Below are 25,359 nucleotides of genomic sequence, written 5' to 3' on the forward strand. Positions count from 1 at the left end.
GGGTTTTCATTTACAGCCTCAATGTAATTCCTGGCTGGCAGAGAGTTTATCGAATGCCATGTCCCACAGTGAGGACTGCATGGCAGAAGAGGAGAAAGAGACCTACCACGTGGGGAAACATCAGCTAGATAAAGAGGACTATACCCCACAAGAGTGCCAGACCCTGAAGTTGGACAGCCCACTCCCAGCTGAACATCTTGTTGAAAGGACCTGGTCACCCATGCTGGAAGGAGGGCATGAGAGAGGAGGGAGGGCCTGCCAGCCCCTCACTGTGAGATTGCCTGATACCCTCTTTCCTTCTCCCAGACATGTTTTCTAAACAGTCTTATCTAAAAGATAGGCAGGGCCTCTCTGGTGGTGCAAGGGGTTAAGCACAGCACATGAAGCTGTCCGCAACCTTTGTAGCACCAGTCGATCCCCTGCCAGGGAGCTAACCCAGCCAGGGAGCTGACCCACATGGCACAGCAGACTTCTCCTGTCTTGCCCGCTGCTCCCCTCAGTAGTGTATTTCAGTCACTCTGCCTGTTCTGTTCCCCACTCTCACCCCCTGCACCTGTGGGGTGCAGTTCTTAGATATATACCCCAGTTCTTGGATATATAAGTAAATATATCTTTTAAAAAATTTAAAAAATAAAAGATAGGCAAAGCTATGTATGACTCAAAAAACATGAATGACAAAAGATAAAATTGATAAAATGGGCTTTATCAAAATTAAAAAATGTCTGCTCTTAAAAAGATGCTATTAAGAACATGAAAAGGCAAGCAGTAGACCTGAAACTACTTGTGACACATATTTAACAGAGTACTGTCTCCTGGACTATATAAAGAATGTCCACAACTCGAAAGTAATGTCAAAGAACCCTATAAAAAATAGTGGTCACAAGAAGAAAATCTAAATGACCGTGGGCTTGGTAGATGACCTTTTAGATATACCAACCAAAGGTATGATCCATGAGTAAAAGAATTGATAAGCTGAATTTCCTTAAACTTAAAAATTTCTGTTCTACAAAAGATAATGTCAAGGAAAAGACAAGCCAGGGACTGGGGGGAAATATTTGCAAAAGACATACCTTATAGGAGAATTATCTAAAATATATAATGAACTAAAACGCAACAGTAAGAAAACAAATAATTTGTTGTTGTTGTTTTTATTTTTATTTATTTATTTTTATTTATAGAGGCATGTTTTTATTTATTTATTTGTTTGTTTGTTTGTTTGTTTTGTTTATACATGCACTGGGGACAGTCAGAAGCACGGGAGGGTGAGAGAACTCACCAGAGCCAGAGCAGGGAGCATAGCAGGCAGAAGGAGCGAAGTACACTGCTGAGGGGAGCAGCGGGCGGCAGGAGAGGTCTGCGCGCCATGTGGGACCCTCCACCAGTGGCCGGGGAGCAACTGGGGATCGAACCGGCAATGCAAAGGCTGCGGGCAGCTTCGCAACCCAGCGCTCAACCGCTGCGCCACCAGGGAGGCCCAATAATTTGTTTTTTTAAATGGGCCAATGTCCTTGACACATCACCAAAGATATATGGATGACAAGTAAGCATTTGAAAAGATACTTCATATCCTATGTCATTAAGGAAAGGCAAATTGAAACAAGACACCACCATACTCCAATTAGAATGGTGAAAACCCAACACAATGACCCACAAATTCTGGAGAGGATTTAGAACTCTCATTCATTGCTAATGAGAATGCAAAATGGTACAATTTGGAAGGCTGTTTGGCAGTTGCCTACAAAACTAAGTATCCTCTTACCATATGATCCAGCAATCACACTCAGTATTTACCCAAATGAGTTGAAAGTGTATGTCACACAATCCTGTACATATGTTTATAGCTGTTCATAATTACTAAAACTTGGAAGCAACCAAGATGTTCAAGGTAAATGGATAAACTGTGGTACACCCAGACAATGGCATATTATTTGGTACACCCAGACAATGGCATATTATTTATTTTTTTTTTTGGCTCTTTTTTTTTTTTATAGAGGCATGTTTTATTTATTTGTTTGTTTGTTTGTTCGTTCGTTTTTGTTTATACATGCACTGGGTACAGTCAGAAGCGCGGGAGGGTGAGAGAATTCACCAGAGCCAGAGCGGGGAGCAGAGCAGGCAGACAAACGAAGTACACTGCTGAGGGGAGCAGCGGGCGGCAGGAGAGGTCTGCGCGCCATGTGGGACCCTCCTCCGGTGACCGGGGAGCAGCCGGGGATCGGAACCAGCGCCGCAGAGGTCGCCGGCAGCTTCGCAACCCAGCGCTCAACCGCTGCGCCACCGGGGAGGAAATGGCATATTATTTAGCATTAAAAAGAAACGAACTATCGGCCCCCCCAACCCCCAGTGGTGCAGGCGGTTGAGTGTAGCGCTGTGAAGCTGTCGGCAGCCTCTGCAGCGCCGGTTCAATCCCGGCAGATCGGAGAAGGTCCCACATGGCATGGCAGACCTCTCCTGTCTCGCCCGCTGCTCCCCTCAGCAGTGTATTTCGTCAGTCTGCCTGTTCTGCTCCCCGCTCTGTCTCTGGTGAATCCTCTCACCCTCCCGCACATATGGCCTGTACCCCGGTTCTTGTATAAATAAATCTTTAAAAAGAAGAAAGAAATGAACTATCAAGCCATGAAAATACATGGAGGACACTTATATGCACATTACTAAGTGAAAAAAGCCAATATGAAAAGTCTACACACTGTACATGACATTCTGGGAAACACCAAATTATGGAGACGGTAAAAAGATCAGTGGTGGCCAAGGACTGGGGAGATGGAGGGATGACAAGGTAGAGTAAAGATTTTTAGGGCTGTGAAAATACTCTGAATATTATTGCAATGGTAGAGTCATCTCATTCTACAATTGTCCAAATCCAGAGAACTTACAACAATAGGAGTGAACCCTAATGTAAATCAAGGCCTTTGGGTGATAATGAAGTTAATGCAGGTTCATGGATTATAATAAATGTACCACTTTGGGGGGGAAGATTAATAATAGAGAAGGCTGTGCATGTGTGGGTAGGAGTATATGGGAGATCTGTACTTTCAATTCTGCTGTGAAATTCAAACTGCTTTAAAAATCATAAATAGCAGACAAAAGATTTAAGTAGTCTGCACAAAAGAAGATACATGAATGGCCAAACCAAGCACATTAAAAGATGCTCAACATCTTTAACCACCACAAGACACCATTATAAACCCACTTGAATGGTTAAGTTAAAAGATTGACAACACCAGGGCCTCCTGGGTGGCCCAAGGGGTTAAGATGCAACCTGTGAAGCTATCCGCAGCCACTGACCTGAAGCACTAGTTCAATCCCCTGTCAGGGAACAACCCACATGGCGCAGCAGACCTCTCCTGTCTTGCCCGCTGCTCCCCTCAGCAGTGTATTTCAGTCAATCTGCCTGTTCTGTTCCCCACTTTGTCTCTGGTGAATCCTCTCACCCCCCCACACCTCTGGCCTGTGCCCCAGCTCTTGTATGCATAAAATAAATAAATCTTTAAAAAAAAAAAAAAGACTGACAACACCAAGTAGTGACAAGGATTTGGAGTATCCAGAATTCTCTTGCTAGTGGGAATATAACAATATAATCACTTAGAAAACAATTTTCTCTACAGTTGAACATACAGTCATTAATAAGCTCAGCAATTCATCTACCCAAAAGAATAAAAACACATTTTATGTGACAACATGTGCAGGAATGTTCACAGCAGTTTTATTCATGATGGCCAAGAATTAGCATCACCCCAAATGTCCACCAACAGGTCAATGGGTGAACAAATTATGGTATATGCATACAGTGGAGTACAACTCGGCGAGACAAAGTATTACATACTGACTCATGCATCTGGAGCAAAGTCAAACATAAATGCATACTACATATGGAATTATATCAAATTCTAAAAAAGATAAATCTGACCTATGGTGACTGGAAGCAGGACAGTGGTTACCTGAGTATGGGGTGAGTTATTGACTGCAAAGGGCCATGAAGGAACTTTTGGGGTGATGTAAACGCCGTATATATTGATTGTGGTGGTAGTTTCACAGGTATATCTGTCAAAACTCTTCAAATATATACTTAATGTTGATACCTCAAGAAAGTTGATTTTTAAAAAATCAATTCCTTAGAAAATATTCTTTTCTGTCCACTTCCCACTCAGACTGAATCAGGCCCTCCTAGCAATGCATACCCTTCACACCTAGTAGTTTTCTTCCCTTGCATTCCCCAAGTTTGCAGCTATGTTTTTATTCTTTTCCTGTTAACCGCCTCTGATGGTGAACACCAAGAGGTCCTAGATCCTGTCTCTCTGGCTCACCAGTGACTGCTAAGTACCTGGGACCATGCCTGCACACAGTAGGTGTTCAATGAGCACCTGTTGAATGAATGCAGGAGCAAGTGAAGGGAGAAGGGCCAAGACCCCTGCAGGAAGCAAAGGGAAGAGAAACTGGACCTGGCCCCAGCCTTGCTCAGGAGCTAGAGTTCTGTGGACTGGATGACCTTTGGACCTCTCCACATGGGGCCCTGGCTCTTCCGCCTGGAGTTGAGTCTGTGAATTTCCTCAGATATTTCCAGGAATGTCTTGCCTTTTGTCTCAGGGAGGAAGAAACCAGTGTAGACGGCCGCACAGATACAGACACAGAGGAAAGGCACATAGATGAAGTGGGCCAAGCCCTCCTGTGGGTTAAAAGAGACCTCAAGACCTGTGGTAGCTCCAGTCCGCCCCCAGATAGAGGCCCCATGACAGGTCCTAATGAAATACTTGCCCCTCTTTGCTCAGTTAAGAACCAACATGGCAAGGGTGGGAGTGGGGTTGGGGGGTGCCTACCATGAGGAAGGGGAATCCCAGCCCTGCCAGGAAGAGCATGATCCACATTAGTGACCCATAGATCATGTAGGCAGCAGGTCGAGCCACCTGGTCAAACAGCTCTGTGGCCAGGATCCCCGTCACTCCAGCTGGAAGGAAAGATAAGGGACGGTGCTGCCAGCATGCCTTGCTCCCAGATTGGTAGTGGGATACTCTTGGTGCTTTCTTCCAGCCATTCCCTCCAAGAAGCCTCAGTCCAGGTGGGTTGAATGTAGGCAACACTACGTTCACACGCACTCATCACCCACCCAGACATCCATCATGACTTCAGCAAGAACCAAAGCCCAAAGGCCCTTGGACTCACTCACCGGGGCCAATGCCAAAGCTGAGGATGAAGGCAAATATGCAACACATGGCCAGGTAGGACATCCAGGGGAAGGAACTCTACAGCAGAAGGGCAGAGTAGTTGGGGTGAGGTGGAGCTCAGGCTTTGCCCAGTCACCCACCCCCTCATCCACCTCCCCCACCTCCTCAGCTACCTGTAGGCACAGGGCCACTGTGAAGATGCTGCCCCAGCAGGCCATCAGGCAGTAGCCCCCTATCAGCAGCACCCGCCGTCCCACCCTCTCGATGACCATACACTGCAAAGGAAAGGAGCCCTCAGTAACTGATCCAGGCACCTGGCCACAGTCCCCTTGTTTTGGGGGCGGACAGGACATGGGGTTTGGGCTTATGAGGAAGCTGGTGGTAGGGGTAGGGAGCAGTTTATTGTCTCAGGAGAGTGAGCCATTATTAATTTCCCAGAGGACCTTGGTCACTCAACTTCTTTCAGGTTCCTCATCTCAAAATGATGTGAACACCTGCTAAACAGCAGGTAGGAAATAAATGCTGGTTAACTCATTGAATTTTAACAAAGTGCCCTGGTGTGGAAAATTGTTTCATTCCAGAGGCCTAAAGTCCTAAGAGTGTCAGTACCCTGAGGCAGTACTCTCCCCACAACCCCCTTTCATGGTCAGGACTGGTGGAGGGCCAGCCCAGGGCCAAACTCACACTGACAAAGGAAGTGAGCAGCTCGCAGCTCCCAGTGCCCATGATTGCATACTGGATCTTCTCCTCAGGGATCCCCGCCTCCCGGAACACGGAAGAGGCATAGGCGTACATCTGGAGAACGGGAAGGGTGGGCTCTGGCGCATTCCCTCCCTTCAACCTCCTGCAGCTCCCACCTGCCTGCAGTACAAAGTCTCCGGGCCCAGAGCTTGGGGTGGTGTAGGATGGGGGGTTCTCACCGAGTCATTCCCACAGAGCTCCATGGCACTGCCCAGCACCACGAGGCTCATCACCTGCCTCCGCAGGGTCGGATCCTGAAACAGCTCCCATAGGCGCCGAGAGGGCAGGCCGTGGCAAGCAGAGCGCTCCTCCTGCAGCTCCTCCATCTCTCCAGTCACGTCCGCAGTGCCCCGCAGTCGCTGCAGTGCTGGGAAAATGGGATGCTGAGGTTCCCCTCACTCAACACCTTTCTCCCTGCCACCCCATTCCCTCAGACAAGGATGAGCCTCCTGGCCCCGCCATGTCACAGCACCACAAACCAGAAAGGGCTTTAGAAATTCAGGACTGTGGACCTATCAGAGGGGGTACTACCTTTGGGGCACATGCGCACTATCCTTGTCAATTCTTCACCCCACAATGTATCCATGCCCTTTGCAATGGGATTTTGTAGTTGGGCCTACTAAAAGGCAAGCATATCTCATCCTTGGTGCTGGGCTCCACCTTGTAACATGCTCTGGGCCAATACAGTGAGGCCTTAGGATTGGTAGTGGGGAACTCTTGGTGCTTTCCTCCAGCCGTTCCCTCCAAGAAGCCTCAGTCCAGGTGGGTTGAATGTAGGCAATACTATGTTCACACGCACTCATCAACCACCCAGACATCCATCATGACTTCAGCAAGAACCAAAGCCCAAAGGGCCTTGGGTGGGCTTCCAGCCCTAGCCTTAGGGGATGGTGTTCATTTCTGCTTGTTCTTCTACATCATTAGAAGAGCATGCAGGGTAGCCCACTGAGCATGTATGGCCAATATGAGCAGAGCCACTAGCCAGACCCAACCTATATAAGCCAACCCTAGAGAACCCACAGAGGCTCGAGCTAAGTGCTTTCCTGTTTGCCTTTGAGATGTGATTGTTGGGCAGCAATAGAAACAGACCAATTAACCAATACCAGGAGTAGTGCTGTGGCTAACTAGGGTCTGTGACTCATGGTATTGGTTCCAAAACAGACAGGATGGAAAAGTGAAAGTCTGTGTATGTAGGGTAGTAGTGTGGAAGAAAGAAGGCAGACTGAATGAACTGCTGGACTTGCATAAACAGCTCTCCAAGTGTTGAAAGCATGAACTGGTTGCCTATAGCTGAGTATTCTAAAAAAAAAATGAGCTTTTTAATTTAAAAAACAAACAAACATGAGTTCATAAAAGGTCTTCGGAAGGAACAAAATTCATTAAATTTAACTTCTTCCAGAATTTTTTAGTATAATTTAATTTAAAACAAAAACAAAAAACAAATTTATTTCTTCCCTCTAGTCTCTCCAATTAGTCAAAAGAATTCCAGATCAGATTACAGCCTGAAAGCAAAGATTAAATTCAGAGTCATGCCAATGAGCCAAGGACTCTGGTAAAGTTCAAATCAAGGACGTGGCTTAAAGCAGTGCCTCATAGACCCTCGTGGCTGGAAAAGGCCTCAAAATTCTAATAATTAGGTCTCACAGAGGCGCATGTCTCAGAAAGAACTGTGGCTGTGGCTCTGATACATAGATCACGCACACAGAAAATTCACATTGTTTTTGAGAAAGTTGTATTGACAAAAGCTGTCAGCCTGGATGAAAGAGACCAAGACAGTTAAAAATATAAAAGGACATTTTCTAACACTCTGTTTAGAAGGTGTCGAGGAAGAGAATGAAAAAGGAAGGGCATCTTGGAGAGTTAGAAGCAAGAACCCCCTCATCCCCATTACCTGGGGAGTCCCTTCAGGTGAGGAGCCAGGGTTTGATCAAGAAATATTCTCTGTCCCCAATGGAGGAGGACCTGGCAGTGCTTCCCAGGCCACTTCAGCACTGCTATGACTTGGTAAATGCTTTTTGATTGCTAGCCTCCTCTTTTTAGAAAGGAGGGTTATGTCTGGTTACCTGTCCCACTTTCACCATTGTTTATTGAGTATGGGGCAGAGGGGTGTGCAAAAACTTGTGGTTTTAGCTCCTAGGTTTCTGGATCAAGGAAAGGCATAAAGAGCTGTGAAGTGATCTTAAGACCCTGGACTTTGGGGGCCTCCCCTGGTGGCGCAGTGGTTGAGCACTGGGCTGCAAAGCTGCCCACAGCCTCTGCAGTGCCGGTTCAATCCCCGGCCGCCAGAGAGGGTCCCACATGGCGCGACAGACCTCTCCTGCCGCCCGCTGCTCCCCTCAGCAGTGTATTTCGTCAGTCTGCCTGTTCTGTTCCCCCCTCTGGCTCTGATGAATTCTCTCACCCTCCCGTGCTTCTGACTGTACCCAGTGCTTGTATAAATAAATAAATAAATGAATCCTTAAAAAAAAAAAAAAAAAAAAAAAAAAAAAAAGACCCTGGGCTTTGAAGCTGGTATTGTGACAGATGAGAGTTTGGGGCATCTTAGGATGGTATTGAGCATGTTTTGTACAAGAGAGGGGCACGAATAATAACTGTGGTCATAATGGCAAGCTAAGAAGAGTGCGTTACTGGGCCCTGGTCTTTACCGCTCCCTGAATCTACACTCCTTACTTTGTGATGGGATATGCCATAGGTTTTCCTATCCCTTGACTTTGGGTTCAACTGTGACTCTCTTTGACCAATGAGATCTTAATGGGCACAAGGGTGCCAAAGATTGGGAAATTGTGGTGCAATTTGATTTGCTTTCTTGTGTCTCTGCCATCACTGTAATAAGTACATCCTTGGGCCAGCTGGGCAGTACCAACAGCAAGAGGTGAAGTATGTGCAGCAGTGCTAAACTGCTCTGGCCCAGGCCAGAGTGGCCATCCACAGCTGGCCCCTGACACCAGGAGTCAGCTTAAATGAGGTCAGTGGAATCCTGCAGCCAGCCCAGCAATTAAATGAGTAGATTGTGCAGTAAGTGATTTTTGTTTTAAGCCAGCGATTTGGGGATTGTTCCTTGGGAATCATTATTGTAGCCAGAGTTAACAGATGGGACCATCAGCACCCAACTGGCATTGGACCCATAAGGTCTTACAGTGTTCCATCTTGCACGTGTGTGGGGGGATGCGGAGAGGGCTTTCTCTAGCACCCTATGGTTCCTAAGTGGTAGGGACTCAGTCTGACCCACCCCACTTCCATTGGTCTTTGGGCAGTACTTTGATAAAGAATAACTGGGTGGATCATGAAATTGAGGCACAAAGAGAGGGGTGACTTTTCCTTGATAAATGAAACTCAAGGAAAGGGGAATCATCTGCCACGGTCAAGGGAGGTTTGGGCGTCCCAGGTCAGAGACTCACCTTTCAGGCAGGCTTTGGTATCTCCACGGTCAATAAGGAGGTAGCGTGGACTCTCTGGGAGCAGAGGCAGGGAGGCCAACTGGAGCACCCCAGGCACCAGGCAGCTGGCCAGCAGCAGGGGCCAGACCTGTGGGCCACCCAGGAGTTCCCTGGAGAAGCAGAGAAGACTAAGCCTGGTACCTCCTTGCCAGAGCACTGGCCCGCCTGCCTTCTTACCACACCTCAGAGTCATTCCCTGTATACTTACCCTCTGGAGGGTAGAGAGTCAACACTGCCCTATGCCTCTTCCTAAACCAGCCCTGAAACTGGACCAATCCCACCCAGATACAACCACCCGAAATGGGGCAGGGTCATGGCTCACGTCATCCCTAGAAACTCTTCTTCCTAGGGTACCAGCCTTTGGCTCTTTCTTTTCTGGGCTTACCAGGTTACATTCCCCTTTTAAAGTTCACACCTTGGGGCCTCCCTGGTGGTGCAAGGGGTTAAGATGCAACACTATGAAGCTATCCGCAGCCACTGCAGCACGAGTTCAATCCCCAGCCAGGGACGTGACCCACTTGGCGCAGCCTGCTGCTCCCCTCAGCAGTGTATTTCAGTCAGTCTGCCTGTTCTGTTCCCCACTCTATCTCTGGTGAATCCTCTCACCCCCCACACCTCTGGACTGTACCCCAGCTCTTGTATGCATAAATAAATAAAAATGAATCTTAAAAAAAAATAGAGTTCACACCTATACACTCCTCTCTATTAAGACCTAATCTTTGCTCCATGATGTAGACAGAATTGCAAAAGTGTGGTTCTTACTGATGTGTAGTTGACTGGTACTCACATCGTGTATTGGTCAGAATAGACATGGACAGGGTTTTAATGCCTTAATACAAAGAAGCAGTGCCTTCATCTACTTGGTGGATAGGGGGAAAATGTAGACAAAGGACTTTTATTGGCATCCCTCAAGCCATGGGGAGGGGGCTCTTACCTGAGTCCGATCACCTGACCCATCACAATCCCCAGGGCTGCAAAGAAGGCTGAGGTCATGGCCGCTGCTCCTCGGAGCTCCTTGGGGGCACTCTCCCCCAGGTACATGGGCTGGATGCACATGCTCACACCTGGACCCATGCACAGCAGAGACAGTCAGCCCCATGTCAGTCCCCCGTGACACCCAGACCTGCTTCCCCTGCTCCTTGGCACCTCCAACCCCTCATCTACAAGGTCCTGGCCTGGAGGGCTGCTCCTTCACTCCATACAGTGAGAGTGTGCTCCTCCTCCCCTATGTACATCAGCAAGACTCCAAATTTACCCCCAGGACTTCAGACAGGTTTTTCTCAAAGAAGCTCCCATTCTGTTCCCTTACTATCACTGCAACATAGTCATCTAATCTTTCCAGTCTCCTATCACTGACATGAGTGTGAAGGACTCTGAGGAATATGAGTGGGTAGTGGGAGGAAAAGGGTAGAGGGGTATCCTGGATGCCCACCAGCTTTTCCAGCACTCACATCATTGCTTTCACTGACCACCTTTGCTGTAGATTCTCACCTTATCACCCAGGGAGGCACCTAGTACTGGGGGGGTGAATAGAACTGGACATCGCCACCATTGCCCACCCCTGATAGTGCCATAGTATTGGGGCATTAGCCACCTGTTCCATCCCCCTCCCTGACCTGGGATCAGAAAATAGCTGTCATAAAGGGCCTGCCTCCTTCTGTAAGCAGATTAAAAGAACAAGGAGACGGGGCCTCCCCGGTGGCGCAGCGGTTGAGCACTGGGTTACGAAGCTGCCCGCACCCTCTGCGGCGCCGGTTCGATCCTTGGCTGCTCCCTGGCCACCGGAGGAGGGTCCCACATGGCGCGCAGACCTCCCCTGCCGCCCGCTGCTCCCCTCAGCAGTGTACTTCGGTCCTTCTGCCTGCTCTGCTCCCCACTCTGGCTCTGGTGAATTCCCTCACCCTCCCGCGCTTCTGACTGTACCCAGTGCACGTATAAACAAAACAAACAAACAAACAAACAAAACATGCCTCTATAAAAAAAAAAAAAAAAGAACAAGGAGACGTCTCAAAGACACCTGCTCTTCCTACAAACATTTAGGATATTCAGGACACAAAGGCTGACTTGCTCCCTTTTTCTGGAGTTTGGCTTGTTTTTAATGACTCGCTTTAAAAAAAAAAAAAAGATTTTTATTTATTTATTTATATATACAAGAACTGGGGTGTAAGTCAGAAGTTGGGGGAGTGAGAGGATTCACCAGAGACAGAGCAGGGAGAACAGGCAGATCCACTGAAATACACTGCTGAGGGGAGCAGCGGGCAAGACAGAAGAGGTCTGCTGTGCCATGTGGGTCAGCTCCATGGCTGGGGATCGAACTCATGCTGTAGTGACTGGTGATAGCTTGATAGTGCTGAGATTCAACCCCTTGCACCATCAGGGAAGACTGTGACTCGCATTTAAAAAAAAATAAAATTTTGCCATTTGGATGGCAATATGGATGGAACCGGAAGGGATTATGCTAAGCAAAATAAGTCAGAAAGAGAAAGACAAATAACAGATGACTTCACTCGTATGTGGAATATAAAGAAACAAAGCAAAGGAACAGACAAAACCAAATCAAAAAAAACTGCTAAAGTGGTTGAGCACTGGGTTGCGAAGCTGCCTGCAGCCTCTGCAGCACCTGTTCGATCCCCGGCCGCCGGGTGAGGGTCCCACATGGCGCGCAGACCTCTCCTGCCACCTGCTGCTCCCCTCAGCAGTGCACTTCGTCAGTCTGCCTGCTCTGCTCTCCCCTCTGGCTCTGGTGAATTCTCTCACCCTTCCGCACTTCTGACTGTACCCAGTGCTTGTATAAATAAATAAATAAATCTTTTTTTAAAAAAAAAAGACAATGATAATAATGTTTAAAAAAAAAAAACTGCTAAAATCTGACTGCAGAATTGAGGCTACCAGAGGGGGAGCAAAGGAGGAAGCGGGTCAGTGGACTATGGTAGAAAATTACTGGTGCTTTGGTGTGGGTGTGGTCTGATAAAACAAGTCTGAAGAGTGGTGAAGCTCTATCCCTAAACCATATACAGTGTGGGAAACCCATCTCGCCTCAATAAAACTATATATTTTTTTAAAACCTGATGATATATGATTTATGAAATTAGGACAAAAAAATATTGGGATGTCTTCCTTGCACAGACTCTCACACATGTTCTCTTTCTGATCACTTACTGCGGAAGAAGCCAGCCAACATGCCGGGAGGACGCTCAAGCTGTCCCATGTAGACTCACAGGGTGAGGAGCCGAGGCCTCCTGCCAACAGCCCATGAAGGCACCTTCTTGGAAGCGGATCCTGCAGCCCAGCTGAGCCTTTGAGAGACTGTGGCCCTGCCTCACAGCTTGGCTGCAGCCCCATGAGAGAGCCTAAACCAGGACTAACTGACATAGGCCCATTCTGACCCACAGAAACTGTGAGATAATCAATGTTGGTTGTTTTAATTCACTATGCTTTAGAGTACTTTGTTTCCCAGGAATGGATAACTAATATAGCCATCAACACCTGAAGGTATAAACAGTAGGAAATCAAGAGGGGACTTATTGATAGAAGACCTAAAAGCCAGTGTGGATGTTCTCAAAACTTTGTCCCCTGTCATGATAAGCCCCAGACACTGAGGACTCCCTAACAGGCTATTCTGCTTCTGCAGGGAAGATCAAAGAACTCATTGCAGAAAGTTCACGGTTTAGAGGGTTTCTCAATATAAAACCTCTATGAGTGTAAGCTTGGGGATATTTGTCTTCCCACTCTTTACAATATTTTCACGTCTATATCTACTTTAAGTGTCCAGCTATGTGAACTTTTAAAGATAAACTATATTTAATTACATTGCTAAGAAGGTAGGCATGTATGAAAATCAAATCAATGAATAAGGAAAATGAATGAATAAAGGGAATAAATGAATGAGTAGGAACAGAGAGCCCTCTCCACATACCTCCACTGACTCCCACCAGCAGCCTTCCCAGAATGATCATCTCAAAGGAGCCTGCCCCGCGACTGAAGCCAAACAGGATGGCAGCAGTCAACACAAGGACGTTATTCGCCAGCAGAGACTTCTTCCTTGAGGGAAGTGGAACACAGGCAAGAAGGATCAGGTTCAGTCTAGAGGGGTATCCCTGGGGGCCCTCTTTGCAGTTCCATCCAATCAGCCTTGATCAGACCTGTGGGTGCACATATGATGTCAAGGATCCTAAGCTATATGAAGAGAAATGACCCCTGGTCAGAGTACCTAGGGTCATTCACAGTATACTTTTCTAAGCATACTCCCACTGCCCTCCCCTAACATACCCCGATCACTCTCCTTTTGCCTGTACCACTTAAAATGACAAAACCATAAAATATTTCATGGCTCTATCCTCAAACGCCTGTGTGAAAATGAAAACCCTGGGCCTCCCTGGTGGCCTAGGGGTTAAGTCTCAGCGCTATCACCGCCACAGCCTGAGTTCGATTCCCAGCCAAGGAGCTACCCACATGGTACAGCAGACCTCTCCTGTCTCGCCTGCTGCTCCCCTTAGCGGTGTATTTAAGTTAATCTGCTGTACTGCTCCCCACTCTGTCTCTGGTGAATCCTCTCATGCCCCACACTTCTGGCCTATACCCCAGTTCTACTAAATAAATAAATATTTTTTAAAAATGAAAAGCCCAATGCCTGATTTCTCAGACTCAACAAAAGGCTAATACCTAATTTCTTTTTTTTTTTTTAAAGATTTATTTATTTATATAAGCACTGGGTAGAGTCAGAAGTGCGGGAGAGTAAGAGAATTCACCAGAGCCAGAGCGGGGAACAGAACAGGCAGACTGACGAAATACACTGCTGAGGGGAGCAGCGGGCAAGACAGGAGAGGTCTGTCACGCCATGTGGGACCCTCGCTGGCGGCTGGGGATCGAACCAGCGCTGCAGAGGCTGAGGACAGTTTCACAGTCCACTGCTCAACCGCATGTGCCACCAGGGGAGGCCCACTAATACCTAATTTCTCAGACTCAATAAAACCTGAGGAAGAATGGGGACTTTCAGAGTGGGGGAAGAATGCATGGAAAGTCAAATACAAAACCCTCACTTTCCTCCATGTATTATAAAGTCACTTCTCAGAACCATCAGGTGGCCAGGTGGCCCATGCCTAGTTCAACTGGACAGACTGCCAGCCAGGTGGCGCTGGAAATGTCCTCCATGATGATGCTCCACCTGATGAATTACCAGCTCCTGATAATGACCTCAGAAGTGCTGCCTATAGATCACTCAGGAGAGTTTACCATAGATCAAAATTGCACTGATAGGGAAACTGAAAGCCAGAGGAAGCCAGTGTTCTGCCCAAAGCCAACAACATATCAATGACAGAATATAAGCCAAAGTTTAGATCTCCTGTGTCTAGAAAATGGAGAATGAGAGTAGGTTATAACAAACTTGATCCAACAGAAACTCCAATTGTAACTACTGGGCTGTCAGAAAAGTCATGAGGTCTTTTTTTCTATGCAAAAATGCATCATGACTTTTCTGACAACCCAAAAATATACCCTGTACAATTTCCTCGCTGGTAATAAATTAATAAAGTACTCCAATTGTGCCTATTTATTTGTGGAACATATTTTGCTGTATTTCAATATGCAGATAACACCAGAAACACAGAGCTTTCATGTGGCAAAGATATAGGCTGCCTTTCCCAACATGTCTTAGGCTATAGCATCTGTAGGTAAGGTAAAAAATCAGGCTTTTCTGCCCTCCCACCATCAGGATAGATGAGGGAATCCTGTGATCCTGAATGCATGCCTGATGGCAGGCACCTGAAGGGGTATACCTGTGCTAAGACTGTGCTTTCAAGGACGGTGTCACGGGGACGCCAGTAGAAGCCAAAAGAGAAGAAGCCCGAAGCAGAAGCAGAGAACGCCAGAGAGCCCAGATAGAGTGAAGATTTGCTGGGGGCTGGGAGGCTGGCAGTCCTCCCAGCCCCCCAGCACGCCTGCCTGCCACGTACCCACTGAACCCCAATAAAAACCTGCAAAACCACTGAGGACTCTGACTCCTCCTTTACCCGGTCTGCATGGGATCAGAAAACCTGCACTGTGCCCATTCCTGTCCTTACAGCATCCCTCAAGCATTGAGCTACAATATTCCACAGGGGCTGTACATTCCATGTGGTAGCCTTCTGGTCTACTACTTTGATAACTTCGTAGTGAAAGGACCCAGAAAGGAGGAAGCAGCAAATATACTGGTGTTGGTAGTACTGGTAAGGTACAAACATGACAAACAACAGGAGCATAAAAATGAGGGACTCAGTGATGTTCTTGAAGGCTAATGGAGTAAGACACGTCAGCATATTTCTTCCAGAGTATGACAAATTGCTGCCCTTCTCCTAAGAAGGATGGACAAATTACAGAAGATTTTTTTTCCATGTTGGTGGCAGCATTACTACATTGGGTTTCGTGATCTGACATATATACTAGGTGATTTGAAAACCTGATAGCATCAAGTAGTGATAAGCAAGTGAAGCCTTCTCTAGGTCAAAGTCAAGTGCAAAGAGCTGTGTACCAGGAGATTATGATGGTGCTCTAAGTGTCTGAAACAGTGCCTAAAAGGAGAATCACGATGCATGGCCAAGAGTTTTAGAGTAAATTCACCCTACTTCAGTAAATGACTATCTTCTTAATCAGCAGTAACTCCTGGCCTTGTCAATAGGCCCTAATGAGCAATAAACAGGTTGTGGGACACCTGGTGACCATAAGCCCACCATAAACCTGGTGTCAGGTGACACTCCTATGCAAAGCTGAATGTTCTTTGTAGCACTTCATTACTGAAAAGAAGTGGAAAACACCCAACTTGCCCTGTGGGTCCAAAAGCTCCCATAAGCAGATTATTCACATCAGTATGCCCACTGGCAAATCTGCCACCTTTCTCCCCACCCAAAGCAAAACAAAACCTGATCTGGTTAGCAGGTGCTTGTATGCACAGTTTGGCTCTAAGCAGAAATGTAGTGCTATAGCATTGAAGTCCACTCAAACGTGGCCCTACAAAATGCTGGAGACGTTAAACCTTTCCTGTGGACAGAATTTTGAGCATGGAATTTTTTCCCTTTTCCAAAGGTTTGGCTGCATAAAGCCTTAGATGAAGCAGAACTTGAAGACTGGCTTCAAAGAGGAGTAGGAAAGAGTGAATACAAAAATCTCTCAGAACTGAGACCCAGAACCTGAACATAGATGAGTCCATATTTCTGCTCACCAGAGGCCCCCTGCCATTGCAGAAGAAACTGTTCACAAGCAGGCAGAGAGGGCCTCCCTGGTGGAGCAGGGGTTAAAGACTCGACCCCGGCCAGGGAGCTAACCCACATGGTACAGCAGATGTCTTCTGTCTCATCCAATGCTCCCCTCAGCAGTGTATTTCAGTAGAGCTGGCTGCTCTGCTCCCCACTCTGTCTCTCTCACCGCCCACCCACCCCACCCCCACAGCTCAGGCCTACACCCCAGTTCTTGTATGCATAAATAACTAAAAATAAATCTTAAACAAAATCAGGATGAACCCCAGGGAGGATGGCATTCAGCAGCCCAGTGCTCACAAACAAAGCAGGCAAGGTCACAAGGATAGACAATGCAAATTGATTAAACAATAGGGCCCCTGTCTGCAAGCTAACTAACTGCCTCACTGCCCCACACAGCCACCCCAATGCCCAGGAATGGCAACGCATTCCAGGGCTCCCGTGAACTGCTGGGAGGAAAATGAATGACACCGGATCTCTACATAGGGATGGGACAGTAATGTGTTACAAGTGGAAAAGTCATCTGTGCTGAATCTGAATTTTTAATTCCTTTCCTTCTGCCAGGTATCACTGGAGCTTTGGGCAATAGTTATTATTACCTTCTTTGCAAGAAGAGTTTCAATTTGTTTGAATGTGCTCATACTCCTTATGGCTCAGGTGTGACCCTGATCATCGAGCCCAGCTTGGTTATCATGTTTTTTTTTTACACTGGTGACCCAGTGCTAGGCAATGCGATGCAGCACCTTTTAGAAAGGTTTATCCCTTTCTGATATAAAGCATCAATTGGCAAGAAATCCTTCTGGTGGTTGATGTTTTGCATCTGAATAAGATACTACTGTAGCTTCCCAGCTACCAGCCTAAGGACCAAGCTATCTATACACAGCGGAGCTGGCAGCCAGTGGCATGTCAGGGGGACAGATCTGGGGAGTGGAGGCTGTCCTGAAGTCACCCATACAAGACTTGCCCTGTAAGGTGAAAAAAAAACTCCTATTGTTTTAGACAACTGCAGTTGACGATACTTGCAGTTGATGATATCCCAATAGATATGACAATTAAATACACAAACATAAAACCCATGCAATTTTGGATCCCCAAAAGGAAGTCACATAGTGAAGAATGTGGGCCCGCACCCATGAAACTCATTGCATTGTGAATCCCTTCTCCCAGGAATAGGTGGCCTCAGTATAACAACCTGCTAAAGATACCAACGCCATCAAGATATCAAGTCCACTAAGAAATGAAAATTTGGGTCAGCCCAATGGCCAAAGAGACTTAGCCAGTGGAAACACTGGCCCAGGGAGAATATATATATTTGTGGTCAACCAGCTCTTGTTGGCAGATGATGTGACACCAGGATCTTCCCTTCCTCGGGGCAGGGAACTCTTTGCTGTCCCAGGTCCACTTGGAAATAGGACTCATGGTGCGACGCCAGGCAAAGTAAGAGACTGAGCTAGGAGCTGACTGAGGTTGGTGCCTGCCAGTCCTCTTCTTTCTCCCCCACTCCTCAGCCTGCATGCTGGGGTGCCATTATTAACAGACAGTTAGAGGGTACCCATTGTTAACCAAAGATGACAAGTCACTACCCCTCTGCCTGGTACCAATTAGGGTACAAGCCAAAAGCCAGGACACAGCTGGTCTGGTCCTAAAGAAATTGTGCCCAGAAAAAATGTAGTCTTTGCGAAAAAGCAGTGTTTTGGAAACTGCTGCCTCTAGACAAATCAGTAACTTCAAAGAATATGAATTCTGAGATGTGTAACATTCTTCCCAGAAGAAAAGACTAAATAGATAGGATGAATTTTAACAAGGTTCTTTGTTTTCCTCAATGCCCAGACATCAGCTAAAACCTCCACCTATATTTTACTTTGTAAAAATCCTTGAAATTACTCCATGTGGCATCTTTGCTACTGCATATAATTCTCATTGAGAAGCTCAGAATATGGGCAGCTTTCCCTGACCTCTCTGGAGGCTGTTCCTAGACTGCAGTCCTTAGTCTTAATTTCTTAATAAACTCACTTTTGCTTGCCTCTAAACTCACTTACTTTTGCTTGCCTCTATTTATTTAAGCTGACAACAAAAAGCACTTACCTTCCCAGCTTGACGGCCAGGGGCCCAGCAAGTAATGCTCCCAAGAAGCCCCCCAGGGGGTACAGGGAAACGATGAGGGACCACACGAGCAGAACATGGCGGTGGGACAGTGGCTGGCCTGTCCGTGCCCTCCAAGTCTCATTGGTGAATTCTTGAATGTACTATGAACAGAGATATCAGTCAGCCCTTCAGGGAGGAGAGTCCACGCACCAGGCATTTCCACCCACTGGGCTCGGCAGGGCAGGCAAGTGTCCCCTCTCATATGCAGGGCACTGTTCTCGGCTCTTTCACACATAATGTCTCCTGGAGTCTGGGGCTGGACAGTTTCTACTGCCCCCTCTGAGTCCACTGTCACCCCTTTCCCCGTTTTTGGCCCAGAAGCCACCTGCACAGCCGATATTCACAGGCTCCCTTGCTGACTGGCTCTCTGTTAGACTTGGCCCATGTGAGCAGGGCATCAGAGGAGGCAGGAGATGGAAATGGGGTGCCCTGCCTGGGAGGGCTCCTCACACTGGCCGTGACACTTGACTAAAAGTCTGTTCCTCTCAAGGTGGCCTAGGCCACGTGGCTCTTTCCTGTGGTTTCAGTAGCTGCTCCTTCCACCTGCCCCTTCCAGGTGGTGGAAAGGACTCGAGCGCGACCACTGCACTTGCCTGCTCATGTGGCCCCTCTGCCCCACTCAGTACATTGTGGTATCAAAACCTACTTGACTTATCTGGAGTGTGTCGAGTTTCCTCGGGACCCGGACAATGATAAGCTCCTGTAAATGTCCTGTTAGATACACCTTCTGCTGTTCATTGTTAAGACTGGGATTTAGGTCCAGAGAGGTGAAGATTTGCCCACAGCCTTAGCCACAGGTCAGGGCTGTAGCCGGGTAGTTTGGACACCCTGGGCCCTTACCCCCAGAGCTGCCACTTCAGGTAATGACTGCACTTGGAGAACCTAGACACCCTCCCCCCAGTTAGAGATGAAATGTGAGTGTCTGGATGCTCTCAGGCCACCCAACAGGACATGAGGGCGGATGTGAGAGCGGTGGGTTTAGGTGTTGGCAAACTCTCTCCTGCCCTGGCGGGTCAGCTCAGGGAAATATCTGTGCCGCCAAGCACTTCTGAGGGGAGGATCTGTCCAGGTAGCTGAGACGTTGGCTGGAACTCCTCAAGAGTGTTTATTCAGGAAAACAGGGGAAGCCTCTGAGGCCATATTTGGGGGCTAGTGATAACCCATGGGAGTCCTGAGAATGCCCAGCTGCCAATGGATCCCTTCCGGACCTATAAATTTGCAATGAAGTGGGTGCTCTCATGCTTGTTGAATACAGTCAGCTCAGACTTCCTTTCTAAACTCTTCATCTCCATTCATCCTTTCTTTAAGGTGCTGGGCTGCTACCTAGAACGTACTCCTATTCCTGGCTCCTGCTAACGGCTACTTCCTTGGGGAAGTTCTCTCCCATTGTCAGTTTCCCTCCATAAAAGTGGTCACTTGACCCAGACTTGGCCCATCAAGGTGCTCCACCCTCCTTATTACATGACTGCTCTTGAGGTGATCATGTGATACAAATCAGCCAATCAGAGTCTTCCCAAACCTTGCTGCAGCTACCAGGCAAGACTTGTTTGGGGGTGCCCAGCTGGCACCAGGTGAGTGTGGTGACCAATGCTCTCTTGTCCACTCGGAGGAGAATGAGGCCAGGCAACATCAGAGGAGAACACTAGTTCCCTCCTAGGGCCTGGTTCATGCAGCTCTTCTTCACACACACACACACACACACACTATGCAGATCCACATCCTCCCTAATGATATATGACTGGGTATTTGTCCTTCTTAAGCAAGTTAAGAAACTGGCTTCTATCACTGAGTCTGAAAGATTCGTCTTTTCCACAGGCATTCAGTGAACACCCACACAAGCCAGGTCATCCAGGTGCAGGACATTCAAAGATGACTCAAAGTGAGAGCAAGCCAGCAGGAGGATGTACTGGGCACAAACAGATACAACCTGAGTGATGACAGCCTGCACCAAGGGCTGGGGAGGTAGGGGTGATTTTCAGTTGATGGGATGGTTACAGGAAGGCTTCAGGAAGGTGATGGGATTTGGGCAGGACTTGAAGGGCTTCTGCAGGTGGGGCAGAGAGGACATCCCAGTGGAAGGAGGCTTCCAAGAAGGGCTGGGTACATTTGGGGAACTGCAATTTACCTACTTTGGTAGCAGGGTCGGAGGGAGAAGAGGTAAGTGGACAGGTTCTGATTCTAGATCTTGAGCTTCAAGTGGATAGTCTATAGGCACTGGGGAGTACAGAATGTTTCTGGACAAGGTAATATCTTGACCAAACTTGAGAGGATGCAGAATGCAAGGAGGCAAGTGAGGAAGCTAAGTCTAGAGATCTAGCAGAAGAAACAGGGCCTAAGCTGGTGCTGTGGCAGAGACACAGGAGAAATACATGGATGCTATAGGTAGTTAGGAAGGACTTGGTGTTGGAGAGATGGAGGCAGAGTCAACACTGATCCCCAATCATTGGGAGGATATTGGAGTCATTCGCTGACAGCAGGGACTAGGGAGGACATGCAGGTATAGGAGAGGATGCAGAGCTGGATTTGAACCTACAGGACCTTGGGACATCCCACCTATGGGAGGTGAACACATGGGAAAAGGCGCCACCATGAAACCCCCCGCAGTAGGCAGCTGCTGGCCCTCACCAGGAACCCACTCACACTGAGGGTACATACCAAGGTTGGGGCATTGATGATGGAGAGGTTGTAGCCAAATTGAAAAGTCCCACCAATGCCAGCTGCACAAATGGTCAGGAACAGGACTCTGCCCTGAATCTGAGGAGAGAGGGGAAGACACAGAGTGACCATGAACAGTCTCTACCTCCATCCCTGGGCTGGAACATACCAATCACAGCATTACAATCTGTTTGAAGCAGGCAACAAAATCTCCACTTTGAAGATGAGGAAGGCGAGGCACAGAGGAGAGGCATTATCCAGATACAGGGCTGGCAGGTAGCAGAGAAACCCAAACCTACAATTCTGAGTACAGAACACCACTGCCTTCTTACCCTGCCACCCTGTCAGCTTTTTCTTGAGATGGACAGAAGTTCCCGGCCCTCCTTGCCAGGCTGATGCTGGGCATGCCTGCTGTGGTTTGGAAGGCCACCCTGAGTTGGGGCTCCAGGAGGGTGAAGGTCTGCCCCTAGCAGAACAGGAGCTCCTGAGTCCAGTGACTCTTACCCCATCAAAACACTCTCCAACAGTGGCTGGGTTCCTTCTCTTGTCTCCAGCCTGTTCTGCAATGAGGCTAAGAGAACGGGTCACCCAAACAAACTTGTGTTGAGACTTAGAGAGCATAGCAGCCACAGAGCAGTCACAGCTGGCAGCAGTGCCTAAGTCCCAGAGACGGCTCTGCCCTACTCCTCAACCTGAGTCACTTCCTTGCCTGGACCTGGAGATGACAATGCCTACCTCCAGCCCAGGGCGAGGGGTAGCCAAGGTACACATGCACCACACACACCTGGTACAATAAAGTACAGCTCATCATCCTAGTGGGACCCCTTAGAAATGGAGGGAGAAGTCCCCAAGACATGCAGTCATGAGATCTGATCTGATGCCCTGTCCCATTTAATTGGCAATTTTTAAAGGATTCAGTCTTATTCATATTTTCCTTTTATGATTTTTAATTTAAAAAGAGCAAACTTGGGCCTCCCCGGTGGCGCAGCGGTTGAGCGCTGGGTTGCGAGGCTGCCCGTGGCCTCTGCGGCGCCGGTTCGATCCTCAGCTGTTCCCCGGCCACCAGAGGAGGGTCCCACATGGCGCGCAGACCTCTCCTGCCGCCCGCTGCTCCCCTCAGCAGTGTACTTCGGTCCTTCTGCCTGCTCTGCTCCCTGCTCTGGCTCTGGTGAATTCTCTCACCCTCCCGCGCTTCTGACTGTACCCAGTGCATGTGTAAACAGAACAAACAAACAAACAAATAAATAAATAAACATGCCTCTATAAAAAAAAAAAAAGAACATTAACTGTTCCAATACTTTAAAAAAAAAAATAAATAAAAAGAGCAAACTCATCAAGTTTTTAAAAATTCAACGTATACTCAAAGCTCCTCACCCCTTCAAAGGAACAATGAACAGCTGCTCTCAGATATTTTCCTAGGCATTTACAGTTAATAATACAAAAAAATCAAACTGTCATTTTTTTCCCCTCAACACATCAAATTTCTTTTCTTGTTCTGGCAAATGTTTCTACAAATCTAAAGTCCTACAAGCCAAATTTTTAGAAAAATACAAATTTCATAGTAGAAAAATGTTTGGTAGAGGTTTTCTAAAGACTTTTCAGAATATTGAACTATTTATTAATTCATCAGTCAAATACTGAGTGCCTGTCCTGGCCAAAACTGTTCTGGGGGATGAGCAGGCTCAGCCAGGGAAAAGACAGAGGTGCATTCAGTACTTGGTCAGACTGTACAGGGGGTTTGAAAAGGCAGAGGAAGCTCCACAGATCTTGCCACAGATTTGGAGACAGGGCCTTGTCAGGCACCCTATCTGCCTACCTATAATTCCTATATGGCCTGACTAACTTCCTCCCAAGCCAGAAGCCATGGAGGAAGCCAGGTGAGAATCTGGGAGTCTGGTCTCACTGGAGTCATACTGAAGCTCTACATGTGAGAGTTCTACTAGATAGTGCATCTACAGGAAGCAGCAAGAGACATAGTGCCTGATGACCACTGAGCCCATGAGGCAGGGGATGCTGGCAGATCTTCAAGAAGGCAGAAAATTATTTAATTCAATGAGCTCGTGCCTAGAAATCACCTAGTGCATTCCCTGGTCATGGAAAGCATTCAGGTTATTAGCTAGGATGATTAATTCAGTGAATGAATATTTATTACCTCTCTACAAGGCATAATAAATCTGTCTTTGGTGCTGGGGATATCACAGTGAACAAAAGAGACACAATCTGAGACCTCGTGGAGCTTTCCTCCAGAGGAAGGAGAAAGGCACAGGAAAGACTACAGAAAGATTCACACACAGTATGTCAGCTGGGTGACCGAGCCATAAAGCAGGAAGCTGTGTTCAAAGAGGTTGGTCAGGGGTTATGTCCTGCGGTGACATGCACACAAGGACTTGAAGGAGGTGAGGGGGTGTTCCATGCAGACAGCTGAGGGAAATCATGCAGGTTGGGGGTCGTGGGGACAGATGAAGTGGACATTCTCTTCTAGCTGCTGCCATTCCCTCTGTGAATGCGGAGAGAGGAGAAAGGACGCATAAAGGAGAGGGTGGGAAACAGGCACAGGAGGTGGCCAGGAACACTGTGCCTCTTGGGGCGTGTCTGTCCTGCACAAGGACCCAAGAACCTCCTAGGGATTAGGAGGGGGTGCCACCAGTCCTGCAGATGTGACCCCACGCAGCCTTGCACTAGCCTCCAGGCTATCCCTGCGCGTGAATACATGCTTATGCTTGTCTAAGCCTAGCACCTAACTCCACTATACAAACAAGCACAAGATATTTTTCTACATTTGACGCCTTTCTTAAGACTTCCAGAGTGGCTTACGCGGATCCGAAATCCTTCATCTGAAACTCCTGGCCGGGATGGATTTTGGAATTCAGATCTTTCCAGGTGGCAGGAAGGCATTAAGCACTCACACGCTTTTCCAGCATTCGGTGGTTGCTCTGCGGGCGCGGTTGGGCTCTGCATGGATCCACCCTGAGCGCAGGTGCCCAGCCCCGGTGGAGGCGCATGCGCGTTGAGAAGCCTGTGCAGCCATTTCAGTGGGACGCCGGCAAAGGCTGTGAGGGGAGCGAGAGGGCGGCGCGTGCGCAGTGATCCCTTGGCTAACTCTGGAGCGCGCGCGCAAGCGCGGTGGGTGTTGCGGCAGGTCTGGCGGGCAGGAGGCTCGCTGGAGGCGCACCCTCGACCCGGCGCGCTCGTTTTTAAAGGGGTCCGTGATCCTCTGAGCCTGAGGCCGTAAGGGCGGTTTCTGTTCGTCCTCCATCCCGCCCTTTCAGCAATTCTGAAGCTCAAAAGCCACTCAGTCTTATTCGGCCCAGCTCAGGGTCCCTCTCTGCACACCGACAGGGGCTGTGGACGAGGTGACCCCAGCCAAGCCCCGCATCCTCCCCGGCGGGTCCCAGCCGGTCGCTCCCTCCAACACGCTGCCCACCCGCCCGGAATTCCTGCCCCCGCCACTGCCGCCTCGGAAGTGCATCTCTGAGGCGCCGGCCTCGCCCCGGCGGATCTCCGCAGTCACCCCGCCTGCCTCTCCGCCGGCCGCCCCTCGCCCGCCCCTGGCGCCCCTGCCCGCCACGCGGCCCAGGGTGGCCCGGGCTCCGGGCACTCGGGTACCAGGGCCGACCCTTGATTCTGGAGGCCTCCCCACCCTTCCCCGGCCCCCGCGTCCCTGCTCTTCCCGACCCCCTACCCCGGCCGGACGGAGGAGAATTTGGAGATGCCGAGAGGAAACCCCACCCACCAGTCTCTGGAGCGCTCCCATCTGCGGGCGCCGGCGGAGCCGCAGGCTGGATGAGAGGGAGAACGGGTCTCAGATCGCCGCCCGCGCCGGCGGGGCCGCTCCGGGAGAGGCCGGCCGCAGATCCGGGCACGCCTGGAGCTGAAGAACAGAGTCCACTGGGCCGTATTAATCTTTTGTTTCTCAGAGCTCCTCAGGACTTTATCCAGGAGTAGGATGAAGTCCAAAACAAAATTACACTTGCCAAAGGTGCTATTTTTGTGATC

General features: G+C 48.6%; 1 protein-coding gene across 4 annotated transcripts; it reads right to left on the reverse strand.

Annotated features, from left to right (window-relative positions):
• Positions 1-4,406: 4,406 nt before the first annotated feature.
• Positions 4,407-25,161, reverse strand: SLC2A11 (solute carrier family 2 member 11). 4 transcript variants are annotated; one of them, XM_037496799.2, is made up of 12 exons: positions 25,097-25,161; positions 21,364-21,462; positions 18,649-18,809; positions 13,254-13,378; positions 10,272-10,401; positions 9,299-9,447; positions 6,080-6,267; positions 5,844-5,954; positions 5,333-5,434; positions 5,162-5,237; positions 4,815-4,942; positions 4,407-4,663 (listed from the first exon to the last, which is right to left on the reverse strand). In XM_037496799.2, the coding sequence occupies exons 1-12, from the start codon at positions 25,115-25,117 to the stop codon at positions 4,463-4,465; spliced, it is 1,491 nt and encodes a 496-aa protein (XP_037352696.1). In that variant the 5' UTR covers positions 25,118-25,161; the 3' UTR covers positions 4,407-4,462. The 4 variants fall into 4 exon arrangements, with proteins under 4 accessions (XP_037352696.1, XP_037352694.1, XP_037352693.1 ...); XM_037496797.2 differs by lacking the exon at positions 25,097-25,161 and adding an exon at positions 24,270-24,380; XM_037496796.2 differs by lacking the exon at positions 25,097-25,161 and adding an exon at positions 24,178-24,367.
• Positions 25,162-25,359: the final 198 nt, after the last annotated feature.

The sequence above is a fragment of the Talpa occidentalis genome, unplaced genomic scaffold (assembly GCF_014898055.3).
Source record: "Talpa occidentalis isolate TD23 unplaced genomic scaffold, MPIMG_talOcc4v2.1 talOcc4.8, whole genome shotgun sequence".
NCBI classification, from domain to species: domain Eukaryota; kingdom Metazoa; phylum Chordata; class Mammalia; order Eulipotyphla; family Talpidae; genus Talpa; species Talpa occidentalis.

What these genes read in the sequence shown, in the direction of transcription:
- SLC2A11 (XM_037496796.2), bottom strand. Translation starts at nt 24,321, where the DNA reads ATGCAGAGCCCAACCGCGCCCGCAGAGCAACCACCGAATGCTGGAAAA. An exon ending in ATGAAGGATTTCGGATCCGC is followed by an intron (nt 21,463 to 24,177) that starts GTAAGCCACTCT and finishes CTCTCTCCTCAG; the next exon opens with ATTCAGGGCAGAGTCCTGTT. An exon ending in CAGTGGCCCTGTGCCTACAG is followed by an intron (nt 5,238 to 5,332) that starts GTAGCTGAGGAG and finishes CTTCTGCTGTAG; the next exon opens with AGTTCCTTCCCCTGGATGTC.